The sequence below is a fragment of the Calonectris borealis genome, chromosome 6 (genome assembly GCF_964195595.1).
Source record: "Calonectris borealis chromosome 6, bCalBor7.hap1.2, whole genome shotgun sequence".
NCBI lineage: Eukaryota > Metazoa > Chordata > Aves > Procellariiformes > Procellariidae > Calonectris > Calonectris borealis.
In genome coordinates, this window is record NC_134317.1 from 11,366,441 (window position 1) to 11,380,734 (window position 14,294).

The 14,294-nt window shown below is 45.7% G+C and overlaps 2 protein-coding genes across 2 annotated transcripts in view; one reads left to right on the top strand and one right to left on the bottom strand.

Annotated features, from left to right (window-relative positions):
• SNX4 (sorting nexin 4) overlaps positions 1-4,200 on the top strand; it is a 35,444-nt gene extending 31,244 nt beyond the window's left edge. The window contains 3 exon segments of the mRNA XM_075152811.1: positions 246-391; positions 1,833-1,947; positions 2,273-4,200. Coding sequence (XP_075008912.1) covers positions 246-391; positions 1,833-1,947; positions 2,273-2,320 — 309 coding nt within the window. The 3' untranslated portion in view covers positions 2,321-4,200.
• PARP9 (poly(ADP-ribose) polymerase family member 9) overlaps positions 1-14,294 on the bottom strand; it is a 542,373-nt gene that overhangs the window by 236,402 nt on the left and 291,677 nt on the right. The window lies entirely within an intron of this gene.

The window sequence follows — 14,294 nt, forward strand, 5'->3', positions numbered from 1 at the left end:
ATGGTCCAATCCACAGACCAGCCTGCATGTGAAATTGAAGGTGGAATTACTTCTTCCTCACTCTGCTCAGTCTAATGTGAGCCCCCATACCTTCTATAGCTACTTATCAATGGGACATTCATGAAAGGGAAGTTAAAGCCAAAAATCAGCTGAATATCAAGAATAAGCCCAGATGCTGGTAAAAATCACATGACTTGTGGCTGTGCTCAAGAATCCCAAACCTAGAGTGTCTTTGTTTTTTGTAGACTGTGAGAACATTCTCCCTGAAAGGGATGACCAGCAAGCTCTTCGGGCAGGAAACCCCCGAGCAGAGGGAAGCCAAGATAAAGGTTCTAGAAGAGCAGATACAGGAGGGAGAAGAACAACTTAAGTCTAAAAATCTGGAGGGCAGGTAAATGGGCTTGACTTTTTCAAAGAAAACACAGGGCTTGTCTTAGCAAAAGTCCTTGACTGGATGCTCTTGAAGGTGTTTGCGTTTTATAAGTGTTTTTAATATATTCTTGGTGTTTATGAGCTGTCTATAAAAGCTCCTGTCAGCTGCAAGTTGTGAAATAAAGTACAGTACATGCAGTTAGCTTCTGGTCTGAGTGTACGGCTTATGTAAAACTTGATGACTTTCCCAGTTACTGAGTCCACTCTAATGGCTGACTTGCATGCTTTTATGTTCAGCTAGTAATATGTTTAGCAGGTGGGCTTGTAGGTCTGCAACTGAATAGCCTAAGACTCCAAATTTCTGATTTGCTTCAAATATAGTATTTAGTTTGGTTGATGTGTATGGGTCCTGAGCTCATATTCTGCAACTTCTCATATGGGAGACAACTGACTCCTGTTTGACAGAGGTTAGAAGTTCTGGTGAGTTTTGTTCGAGTAACTGCTTCTTGGTGCTCTAATGAAATTTTCTTCAGGAATGCAAACATGAAAAATAGGAACTAACATTCTAAAGCAATGTGATTGTGTCAGAACACGTTCAACGTATAACACAAGGGGTAAACGTGGTATCTCCTAATATGCTAGGATTAGAGCTGGAAAGATTAAGACTAGTTCATGAATAGGTCAAAACAACAAGACGCTCAGTAAATGCAATTTCTTAATCATTTTGACAGAAGTACTGGAGATCTGCTTTTGTAGCTCTGGAAGCAATTTTCAAGTGAATACTTGCCTTGTATGTATAGTCCAGCACAAATGAAAGCTATGAATTACAGAAATCTGCCTCCATTTTAGTTAAGGAGACCTGAAGACACATCACCAAACCAACAAAATTAATTCCTGAAGTGAATTTTCCAAGTCAAATTTACATTGTAAATGTTTGTTGTACTTGAGTGTCTCAAATCCTGATGACAAGTGAGTTTTCATGTTGGAAAGACCAAGATTCTGACTTGACAATTGACAAAGAAATGTGCAGTGTTGTATGCTGAATGTTAGCATAAAGATACTTAGTTACCCCAACAGGATCCAAGGAGGAAAAGTATATTCTGTATTATGCTGGTTCTATGGCAGTGATGCTTACTGGGAAAAGAAAAAAAAAAAAAAAAAAAAAAAAAAAAAAAAAAAAAAAAACAAACACAAAACCAACCAAACAACCCAATACATCCTGTGAAACCGATTCTCTAGATTAAAAACCTTAAGAAGAAGATGGAGAATTAGGTGGTAGTGCCAATTATAAAATGAGGACACTGTGGGATGCATAATAACTACAGAACTTGGTTTACTGTCTGAAAGATGGAGCACTTCGTCATACATAGCTTCTCTGCTGAGGGTTCAGAGGAAGGAAGATCAGCTGAGGATGCAACATGTAAAGCACTTACTAACAGAAATATTGCTTTTAATTCCAGAGACTTTGTGAAAAGTGCCTGGGCTGACATTGAACGGTTTAAAGAACAAAAGAACCATGATTTGAAGGAGGCGCTTATAAGCTATGCTGTTATGCAGATTAGCATGTGCAAAAAGGTACGTTTCTGAAAGGCCAGGTTAGTGTCTATATTGTATCAGCAGGGGATCAGATGCAAACTTTGAATAACTAGGAACGTTGCAGTCACAGAAGGTTGGAAGTCACTAGCGTAAAACCTCCCACCTCTTCTGTCCTACTCTAACTCAGTCACATGTTAATGTTGATACATAGTAGGCAGTGTGGTCCAATTCCAGTGTGGTCTCTGCCTTACTCTTGTGTGAAGTTCTGTGGGACTTCTTTGTAGTCTTCTGTGGAAGAAAGTCTGTTGATGAGGTTTGCAAACAAAGTATCTTTCTACCTATTGTTTCTTAACTTTTTTTAAAGGGAATTCAAGTTTGGACAAATGCAAAGGAATGCTTCAGCAAGATGTGATTATCTGGAAATGAATTCCTCCTCCAAGTGCCAGAGAACGGAAGCACAAATGTATAACACCAATGTTAAGTTGCTACATGACTTGCATATAAATCATGAAATAAATGACTTGAGTGAATAGTTTTTCTTTCTGCTGATTGTAATTGTTAATAAAGGACAAAAAGGACATGTTATTAAATGTTTAGCCCTGACTGCCACTTCTGTGGCATGTTTTATATGTGGTAGCAAATAATTCAGGGGTAAAAGAGTTACTGAAAACTACAGCTCTGTATTGGGGCAAAGGTATAGGGAAAGTTATCCCAGAAAGTATGAACTGAACTATTCTGAGACTTGTGAAACACCATGCTCTGTAATGTGTAGATCACTTCCAGATGCCCTTCTTTTCAGCCGTTGCTGCTTAGAATTTGTAATGCTCAAGGGTGCTTTGGTTTTATAATGGGACACACAGTTGTGTTCTTGAGGTCTACACCATAAGAGGACAAAAAATGAAATATTGTAACAGCTAGGGTTCATATTTAAATGCCTTTGCATGTCCATAGAGAAATGTGCTTTTCGAGAGTTCAGGTTAAGCAGTCTCAAGCTCCTGAGATGTTTGAAACTCTCTACAGTAGAGGTGGTGTACAATGGTTTGATACAATATTCTGCATTTACTGGTTCCCACTTAAGTTTTGATATGGGCATTGATTTCTTATCAAACTTCTTCCTGCAAGTAAAGGAGACTGGTGGTCCAGCTGAGCAGCAAAACCAAAGTCAAAGCTGGTAGGAAGCGGATGCAACTTCTGTTTGGTTGTTTGGAACCTGTTCACACTAGATGTGAATCTGGCCTGTGGTACCTCTTCTTGTAACTGAAGCGATTTGGTTCCTAAAAGAATAGTTCTTAATGAAGATGTGGAATAAAAAACCTGGTGCAACTTCTGTAGTACTTAAGAGCAGTGATGTGCAGAATCCACGATGAACCAAGGTGTCTGTTTGGCTCTTGTAATGATGTTTCTGTATGTGTGTGTGTATGTGTGTGTATATACACACCAGTATAATATGATTTGCAGTTACAGGTACTTGCATTAAATGTTTCCAATTATGAAAAACACTCACCACTGTCGAATATTGGCCTTTTTCTACATACTTAAAGTTCCTGAAGTCTTGTGGAATTTGTCAGACTTGATTGCTAGTCCTAAAGGAAGCTTTGTAATATTCTGTTGAAAAGTGTATTTAATTATTCTGAATTATAACACTACTCAGATGTTTTTTTTTTTTCAAAAGAGATACTCCAGGAAGTCCTTAAAAGTTTTTTTGATAAATTATCAATAACATAGTTACTGATATGTCCCATGTTACTTTTGTCTCTGCAGCATTTCTTTTCTATAAAACCATTGTAAAGAATTCGTAGGCCTGGTGTACACTACAGCTTAAAACTCTGAAGTAAAATGCTGGTCACCCTGATATCCTATGTTGGCTTTCTCAAAGCATATGACAGTGACGCTCCTGGCTGAGAGATGATGTTGGGCAGAAAGAGGTCTCTCCAAATAACATGTACAAGGAGAAGTGTTGTTCCGTTCAGAGGTTGCGGTATCCAGTTCCGATACAGGCTGAAGGACTCTTACATTCCAAACCAAGAAGTTGCACACTTGATGTATTCAGTAAACCTTCTAAAGGAGTGGTGCCTTAATACAATACCGTGAGGCGCTCAGAGTAGGTATTTTTCATGCACTTTGATTTTTTGGTAGATCTTTCTGGTGCCTCTTTCCACATTCACTTGCTGTACAGCTTATTAAATGTATTAGTATGCCTTTTTTCCTTGCTAGTTGTACTAAATTTAAGAAGGGAACAAAACAGTTCTTGTAAGTTTTGTGCCAAATAAGCTAAATAAAATTGCTCTTTGATATTTTTGTTATGTTGTTTTTTGTAAAAATTCTGTCTTCCTGATTCTCACAACTGCTGTGCAATTTCTTGAGATCGGTTCTTGTCCATTTTAGGTCTCAAATGGCCTCCAAACTTGGGTTTAAAATTTCAGAAGTAAATTGCCCACAACTAGCTTACTTGCCTTTTAGGTGAAGAACATAGTGTTAAGGCCAAACTTAGATGCTTGTTACAAGCTAGCTTTGATCTCTGCTTTGTTTTTGCCCAAACAGAACTAGCTGTCTGAATTTCCTGCATGTCTTCATCTAGGTAAGAGAAGATGCATTTGAAAAGGGTTTGCGCTGCTTGACAGAAATTGGATGAAAGGTGGGTTTAAGGATAATTTGCAGTAACTTATTTCTTTTACCTCTTATTTGCGGAAGAGCATTGCATGTGGTCTGTGTACTTGTGGATCTTAACAAACAGGGAAGGTTTCTCCCCTCTGTTAGCTTTTTAACTTTTTAAGGGGAAATAATACAGTTAATGGCTGTTTCCATGTGGTTAATAGAGTCCACGTGACAAATGCACACTTGTGAAGCGTGGATTTTTCCAGCTACGGTGCAGATTTAACTTCTGTAACTTAATCCAACCTACCTCAGTGAGCTCCCTTCAATTATCCAGTAAACATCAAAAATTGGTGGAAGGCCTTGAGAATAATAGCAGGTAGGTAGACCATTTTAACTTAAATCTCCACAAAACGCTTGTATATGAAAGAGTTTACCTGCGTGGATCATCTGATTTGCTGATGGCGCTGTCGCTTCTGTCCCAGGCAGCTTTGCTGGGTGGATTATCACTGCTCATGCTGTCCCTGACCTTCCCCGTTGCGAGCAGGACCTTGACTTGTCAATACATTTTAGTTGCTACTATTGTCTGCTGCTGAAATGTAGCTAGGGTAAGGGAGCCAGCTGAAATGGAAGGATAAAGTATTTTTATGAACTCTCTTTTTTTTTTTTTTAATGTTGTATTATTTCAAAATGTTGTATTATTTCAGTATCTGGCATGTCAGCCAAAGCAGAGTTAACCTAGCAGCTGTGTGCAGGGACTGCCTTGGCAAGCGCAGTGCAGATCTTGGAGCTCGGGCCCACGCTGAGGAGCTTGCCTCGCGCAGGTGAGCCAGAGGAGAGTGGCAGCTGTAGCCAAACGCAGGCAGAGCCAGCGGAGCAAGGCTGAGGTCCCAGAGCGGGGCTGTGAGCGCTGCATCCTAGGAGAGACCTTATTTTCTTGTATGACACTCTCTACCACTGAAATTCTTTTATGCGTTTTGGTTGAAGAAACAAGAAATGCTTTCTCATGCCCCTCTAAAGGATTACAGGGAAGGAAGTTGTCTTAATTCCCTGCACCCCTACACTTGCCATGCAATGCCAAGGCAGGGCTCTAATTCGTGTTTCCTTACGCCTGCCTGTTCTGTGCATCCCTGGTGTCTGTCTCGTATTTGCTGCTAGAGCTCTGTGGGGAGGCGTGATCCGTGTAATGAAAAACCTCGGACAGGGAGGGGGCTGCTGTAGAAATAATGCAAAGGAAGGAAGCAAGCGGAGTGAGACCTAGTTAACACGGGAGCGTGGGCTTCAGTGCCAAATCCAAGTGCATCACCAGCAGAAGCAGTCACCTGTGTAAGCAGTCGCTTTGCTGCTGCTGCAGAGTTAACGTCCGCCCTGAGCCCTGAGCCCGAGCGCTCCTGCCTGGCAGGTGCCCTCCCGCTCCCCCAGCAGGGCTGGGGATTCTCGGGGCAGGGGTATCTTCCAAAGGATGGGCACTCTTGATCCAACTCCTGCAGAGACCTCGGCACTGCAGGAGAGTAACTTGTGGGAGCTGCTTCCCTCTAGTGGGTGGCCACCGGGGAGGGTGGGATGCTCGCTGCGGCGGTGGTGGCCAGAGAAATGTCTCTCCTTCCATGGCAGAGGCTTCAGCGTGCCCCCAGCTGCCACCGGGAGGTTTTACATACATCCCCCGGCGGTGAGTCCCTCCTGCCTTGGGCAGTCTGGAGACCCTCGAGAGCCTGCGTGAGCGAAGGGTTGTGACTCTTTGCTGCCATTTTCTTGGTGTGATACAGCGCTATCAAAAGGATTTTGCAATTGTGACTTTTGTAGGGTCAAATGCAGAGGAGAAACCTTTTTTTGCTGCCTTTTAGTTGCTTTTGAATGGCTTACATAGACTGGCCTTCCCAATGCTGTACTTTCTTTCAAAAAAAAAAAAAAAATTTGTTTTGTCTTGACTGGTTGTAGAAGGTATCTAAACCACAAAACAAAGCCAAATTGGAAAGGATCTTAGGTGGATTTGGAGGAAACTAACTCCAGACAGCGAAAGTGCAGACTATTTGGAGGTCAGGGGGACGGTGCCATGCTGGGAGAGGCAAGGGGGGGTTAAGCTGCATGCACGTGAGGGCAGACAGGGTTTTGAGGAGAGATGCAGAAGAGGGTGAGGAGGTAAGGAGGAGAGAAGAGAAGGTGACCAGGCAGGAGGGAGAGCAGACGTGGGATGGGTGGAGGAACTGGAGAGGAGAACAGATGGAAAGCTGCCGTACCTGTGGGCTGTGCTGTGCAGGAGAAGGGGAAAGCAGCACAGCCTTGTTTTGGAGGGGTAAAAAAAAGCGAGGGAGGTGGAAACAGGAGATAAGGAAATTTCAAGAGGTGTCAAAGACACAACTATATAATACTCATGATAGTATAATGGTAGTATCTAGGTCTGAATTAAATTTGTGGTGGTGACTGAGGTCTTAAAGCTGAGTTCAACACTGATAATGGTGTAACATTTCTCTTGAGCTCAGAAGGAGACATTTAATTTTGTCTAATATTTTGTATCTATTTTTAATGTGATCGCTTTGAAATTTCTGAATAAATAAAAATAGGAGAAGAAGCTTCAGTCTTCAAAAACCCAGCATAAACTTTGTGGCCACCCTGATCCTGCAAACACCAGCATGATCAGCCATGTGATCTGGGGGCCTGCTGGCTGATGCAGCTCTAAAACAGGCTGCCCCACATACCACAAACATTCCAGGGACTACAGTTAATAAATAGCTTCTTCATCCGCAGTAAACATTTTCTGTTATCTGTATATATCGTGGCATATGATAACGCCTATTACGTTCTCTTCAGAAAGTAGCTGTAAGTGGCCACAGAAGATGAAAAGCGACTTTGTGGTGAGCCTCCCCAGGATGCTGAGGTGGAAAAAGATGCAGTCGAAGGGAAAACGCAACCCCGACCGCCCTCTTGTGGGTCTCCAGCTCGGGCTCGCAGGGGTCGGAATAAAACGGCGGCAGGAGGGAGGCAGATGCCACCTACTCCCCTCCTGCCGCTCAGAGGTGCGAGGGCCATGGCCATAGCCGCAGCGGAATGAGTGCCTAAGTACAACGGGATGGTTGTACTGGAACAGATATCCATGCAGGATTTAGCGATGAATTCTTGTGTTGCTGTAGGTTGCTATTAATAATACCATGTATTACACTGTGATTTGCAGCTTGCGTGCAGGTTCCCCAGGTGCCTTTCACACCAGGCAAACGCTGCTGTGAGTTGGACTTAAAACACAGGTTTCTGAGCTAGCAGTATTTTTTTTTTTTTTTTTAATAACTGCTTGGAAGTGGTGCCGGCTGCGTGGTCAGAAGGAATGACCTGTGACTGTTCGCGTAAGCTGTGTAAGACATGGCGAAGTCGCCCTTGCCCAGTGCTGCTTTGAATTAGCTTTTTCTGAAGCGTGTGCTCTCTGATCCCAGCTTTGAACCGCTCCGGTGACAGGGAGGCCAAATCTCATGATGGTTGTTCCAGGGGCTAAAAGCATAGACTTTATTTCCAGTCGTCTTTGTCCGCTTTATCTTCCAAGCAAAGTGTTGGTAGGCTCCTGCCTGCTCACCGCTGACGGCCCTGCAGACACGGGATGCTCGGGGGGCAGCAGGCAAGAGCCATGGGCTCCTTGTGCTGCAGCGAGATCTCTTCTGGGCCACGCGGCAGAGCCGTACATCCCTCTCATCCGGCGTTTGCCAAACCGGAGTGGGCATTGCAATAGCCACAGCAGCGTTCCCATTCCTGTGTGACATTCCCTGCTCTCCTCCATGGATCACATCAGCCCTTGAGGCCATCACTGCTCGTTTCAAGCCCCATCTGGTGCTCCTGCTGTCTTTCAGAGCGGCTCTTCCCCCAGCCCGACCGCGCTGGGGCTGCACGGAGCCGTGCCGGGGCTGGCACCGAGCTGCTGCTCGCTTGCTTCCATCAGGCAACTCTCATCACTGCTTCTCAGCAGCGCAGCCTCCTCTTCTTCTAGCGGCTCCTTAATCTTTTCATCTCCATCACCCACGGTCGCAGTAATGCTCTTACCGCCCAGGCTGTTAGTAAAGACGCTAACCAGCACAGAGCCAATGCGAGATCCCAGTGGGACCCCGCTACCCCAAAGAGTTCCCTTTTCCAGTTACGTCCTGAAGCCTTTGGCCAGATTTTAATTTATTTTAAGGAACGCTAGGCAGGCTTTCTGCTTTCTGATTCAGAGCAGGACCGGCCCAACCTGACTGAGGAAAGCTGCGGTGTGGTGGATTGCTGCGTTAATACTATTGCTCTATTAAGGAAACCGTAATCTATTAAAATGAGAATCAATTTTGACAAGATCTGTTTTCCACGAACATGTTGATTGGCAGTAATCTGTTTTAACTCTATATCAACTATTCTTTTCCCGGGGATTACTTTCAGACTGACAGGCCTGTAATAATCCAATCTCTCTAACTATATATTTTTATAAACAGGCAAAATATTAGCCGCCTTCCACCCTTGTGGAATTTCTCCTGAAATTCAAGACTTGTTGAAAATCAGCATCCATGGTCCAGAGATCTGTTATGTTGGGACTTCTGTAAGCTTGAGAAGAAGCTATATGGATCTGCAGATACGGGCATTAATTTAAGAAGCTGATGTCTAGCGCTGCACCCCGGGTGTGACTCAGGAGAAATTATCTCCTCGTGATGGAGCTAACCCACAGCTATGGTTGATGAAGAGTGCACACGAAGCATGATTCGGTTTTAGCATCCTCCTAAACGAAGTGAAAAGCATGTCCTTAGGTAGTTTAATATGTTATTACATTATAACTCTATGCTATTGCTGAAGTTTGATCAAACTCTCTGACATCTCGGAACTGCAGTGCCGAATTAACCTTTGAACCATGCAAAGTGGTTATTGACTCCCGGAGGGGGTTCATTTGTGGACCAGGAGACACCGTTTGGTCTGGGAAGCTGAACTATTAGAGGAGATGAGGAGTCCTCCCTTCAAAATCTAAAATCCTTCCCAGTGTTAAATCTTCCCTAAGTACATCTTCCTTCTTTATAGATAATCGATCTTTCCTAACCTCTAACTTCTCTGTATGGTTGGCTTTACCATTCCTCCCCTCTCCATAATACTTCACCTGTTCCTATTTCTCCTCTAAGCCAGGACAGAGATTTGAATGTGTGTTGCCTTTTCCAATTTCAGGGCGCTTACTTAAAATACTCGGAAATAATTGCTGGCGATCATTCACTTTCTGTTCAAACTCCTTCTCCCTGCTGATGTAGTTACTGCTACTTTTAGCTTTAAAATGCTAAATACATAGTGCTTAGCTGGGTCGTCTTCTGTTTCCTTCCAACAAATATAATGATTGCGATTACCAGGCAATTTAGTGGTTGCTCGGTTTCACGTTACTTTTAAATTTGAAAACGTTTCCTTTTTCTCTCTCATGCCGATGTCCACTGTGGAGCTTCCTGTGCTGGAGTTAAATGAAAGAGATGGTAAGCCAGGGAGCCGGGCCGTATTGCCAGCAAACGCGCGAGCGGCCTCTGCGGTGGTGGTCCTCAGCAGGTGGTCTTGGAGAATTTTTGACTCGATTCAGGTGAAGTTTCTCCTTCTTCCCTACACCCTGTTACCGGAGTGGGATGGCTTTTGCACTGCGGTACCGGAGATCCCTGGCAAACACGCAGGGATCAAGGAGCTGGGTCAAATGGAGATGCTCCCGGAGGGTCACGGGGCAGCAAGCTCCTGGTTTGGGGCTGTTGGCAGGATTCGTCTGGTCTCACGTGAGCGGAGGGTGGCGAGCTGCCGTAGGAGCCTGCCTTCGGGAGGTGATAACCCAAGATCCTACTTTGAGTAGGCAGACAAGGATATAGAAGGGAAATTAGCTGTTAATAGGAGCAGGGTTGGAGATAAGCACGGGGAAAGAAACCACAGAGCTCTGCAAGCCCAGCTGGAGGTTTGGGTAAGGTTGGGTTTGGCAAACACAGGCTCAGCAGGTGGAAGAGTTTGTTTATAAATTTGGCTTCCAGGACTGACTTTCACATGAACCTGCCGTGTTTAGGAGATGGCCCTGCTCGGGAGCTGAGCTGGGGTTACGTTTTCCATCCAAGGAGCAACACGTGGGATGGAAGAGCCCTGGCCCTGAGCGACAGAGCTGGGAGTTGGCAGCTCAGGTTAGAGTGGCCTGTGTGGGCTGAGAAGGCACATTTTGGTGTCCTGGGCGGACTGAGCTGCCTGAGTGGGTAGACACAGCTTTGGTTCAAAAGTGGTTCCTACCGACTTTGCCAGAGGCTGCCCCTGCCCTTCCTCTCCCGCGACCTGCCTTTCTGCCTTCCGTTGGTGCTAACGCTTTGGCCTGTGAATCCTTCCACCAGGTGTTGGTAACACCGCTGTGCCAAGTTTGTGCCTGCAAATGTGTCGTAACTGTTGATTTTTGTGTTGTTACCCACTCTGTGGCTCTGCTGTGCAGGCAACCGGCTCCTTTCCTTCCTCGCTTTTGTTCTGAACGTCCTGGCTCAATGGCTGCTCCCCTTCATCCTCCCTTCGTGCCAGTTCAATCCCTTTCAAGTTGTTTAGTCTGCCTGAGCCTGCTGCTCAGAAAATTGGGGTGGCTTCTACTGATGTGGTGGCCATCCACAGTACACAGCCTCTCCTCCCGCTGGAAGAATGTGCCACAAACCCTTCATCTCTCACTTTACAATGCGATTGCCTCCCTGATTTCTTTCTGTTCTTCCTATCCATTGATTAAGGACGGGAAGGGTCTCAAGAAATGTTGCTAAGATATCTGCTTCTTCGTGTTGTGCAGAGTCCTCTAAAGCCCTCACCCACACGCCCAGCCTCCTGGGATGTACGTTGGCGTGGATGGCACTGCTTCTTTACAGGTGGCTCCACAACCAGCTGTCCCTGGAAATTTAAGCTTAATTACATTTTATGTATTGGCTCTACAGAGGCAGGAACTGTGTCCCTTGAAGGACGCTCTTCTGTCATCCAAAAAGAAGTGGTTTTTTGCAGTGATTGAAGAGCTCTCTGGGCAGCATGGATTGCCTGTCAGGTTGGGTTCAGCAGTGCTTCTCCTCTCACCTTTTGTCTTTCTGCCCTTTCCTCTTCCAGCCAACAGTGCTTTGTCCTTTTGTTTCACGTCTAAAAACTGCAGAGACTCCTGCTTAGCTTTGATATGAACCATGTCTCTAGCAGATGCTTTTCTTTTTTCCCCATCTTCCTTACAGAGTGAGTGGCAAGTCCTCTCCAGCTCAGTTGTCCAAGAGTTCTCCAACTGCTGTATCAACGTTTGCCTTCCAAACCACTGATTTTCTTGTAGCACGGTGATCAGCGTTCACTGCTCAGGAACCTCTCCTGCGGCAGGTCGGAGATGTGGGACGCTGCGGCAGGCAAGAGGTGCGCTTCCCCCACCGGCCGTAAGAGCGTGTCATATTCTGTTTACGTCTCAGCAGCTGTCCCCAAACCAGGGACATTTCTGGATCCAATGAATGGAGAAGCAAACTGTTGTGTGGCTGTATGGGAACTCTAAATCCAGTTATTAGATCGCCATAATCTGGGGAAAAAAAGGAAAATAAAGCATAAACCGTGAAATTGCCTCCTCTCACTGACTGATCTTGCCATTGCTGCTAGTCCCTTGGGTCAACATGCACCGAAGATGTTCCTTCACCTCTAGGTGTTTGAAGAGGCCAATATTTGGAAGGACAAGCTGCTCTGCCGAATGTAAAGGCGCAGTTGGACTCACATGTCGCAGAAGACGGGATCTGGAGTTATTTCTGTGTAGCATCCCTGGGTGCTGGGTCACAGCCCCAGGTGGGTGTTTAAGGCAGGTTGAAGGAATCGATCCCTGAAGATCCCTCTCAGTCTGCCTCGACTGCACAGGATGTTGCAGGGAGATAATTAGATTTCAATGTAGTCTACCCTAAATACGGAACAGAAGCTGTGGGTTTGCTTTTGAAGATTTTGGCTTCTTTTTGTCTGTAAAAATTAGAAACTGGGAATTTTACAGAGCCGTCTTGGATTTGGCCCAGAAACACCAGCTTTGCTGTCCTCTAGGAAAGGGAACCCCTGCCTTAGAGATGTTTCTTTCTCTCTCCCTCAAAAATTTAAAAAAAAAAAAAAAAAAATTGCGTGTCAGTGTGCCTCTGGCACCTGTTTACGTGCTTGAAGCGCAGGACACTAATCCCAGAGGAACCAGGTGCTGGCTGGAGAGCTGGGCGCTGTTGCTGTGTGGGTGTTTTGCCTAGCGGGACGGCTGTAGGCTGGCAGAGAAGAGTTAACTGGCGGTATCCAGACTCGGTGTGCGCAGAGCAGCCGCTAATCTGCAGATGAATGTGTTCCAACAGGAAAAATAAATCTTGTCCGTACCTGTACTGGGTTGCTCTCGTCGGAGCCAAATTGCAGTGCTGCCTGTCAGCCTGGCCCCGGGCCGGCTCGCGGGCTCCCGGCACCGGCAGCACCGGCCGCGCTCCTTGCCTGGCTCCAAGTCAACGTCGCTCCTTGGGTCGGAGGATCTTGCGCAAGCGGAATGCAGCCCGGGGGGTCAGTGCGTGCGTGTGAAGGCACCAGGATAAAGCGACGGCCCGTACGTGGTTTTGCAATGCGATCTCTCTCCGCTCACCCACTCGCCGGCGCTCGCTTACCTGCCCCATCCCGTCCGCAGGGTTGTTTGCTAATCGCTGCTCTCCAGCTGTCCTTGCAACCATGTAATTCGCAGCCGTGTCGTCGTTTGTTTGTCTCCCAGGTGTTTGCAAGCATATTTGTGAATTCTCTCAAATCTCAGCATTTTAGCACAAACGCTTACTGATGCCACCGTCACACACCCGTGCTGCTCCCACGGTGGGTGAGCCCCAGCACGGCTTTGGCGATGATGCACGTGGCACGGCGAGGGAGCTCGGGAAGCAAACCCACATTGTGTGCCTTGTTCAAACAAGTGCCTTTTGATCCAGCAGAGAAATCCAAAACTAGACTAAACAAAGCCAAAAAAAAAAAAAAAAAGGGAAAAGATTTAAGGCATGCTTTTCACAAGGTGAATGGTTGTTTCTGGGTTTCTTCTTCTTTGGCTTTCTTAGCAAGCCCTTAGCTTTTCTCTGAAAATCAGACTACTCGTCGTGAATTTTGGGAATTGAAACAAATCTGGAGACCTTTGCCCGCTGCGCAGCAGTCGCCGTTATGGGATAAGCATTTGCAAACGGCGGCTATTCCGTTGCCATCGGTGTGGTGGGGAACGCAGGGGAGGAGAAGCCACCTCTGCCACTCGCCAGCAGTCACAGGGAAGTGATGCTTGCTAGACAGACTTGTTTGTGAAAGAAATGTAAAACAACAACAAAAAATCCCCCAAAAAAGTAATTTAAAAAATAAAAAGTCATCTAGAAAAATAAAAAGTCATCTGAAAGCCAAGAAAAGCCATCTAATATGCGCTCACTGTTGGCCTTGCCTTGCAAGCCGCTATATTGTCTTTGCTATAACCACGAAAGCAAAATCCTTCAGCTCAAGTTTTTCCTGCTGGACAGTGTCTGTGAGAGAAACCATTTCCATTTCTGGGCCCGGAGAGTTAAAACGAGAGAAATAACTTCTTTGCTTATGGCTAACTTGTCAGAGGAGAGGCAGATCTTGGCCATCAGGCTTCCACCCCCATCCAAACTTCCTCAACGTTTGGAGCAGACAGATTTGAGCTTTTCTGTCGTACATGGCTCCAGATGCAAAGCTTTGTTCCAGCTGCTCTGAGAGGCTTTTTGGATCTCCCGCTTGGCTGGGGACCATCTCCAACAGGAACTTTGGGAGCAGAGCCTGGACTTGTACCTTCTGTTTAGAAAAAAAACCAAACAAAACACCCCAGGGCAGAGAGC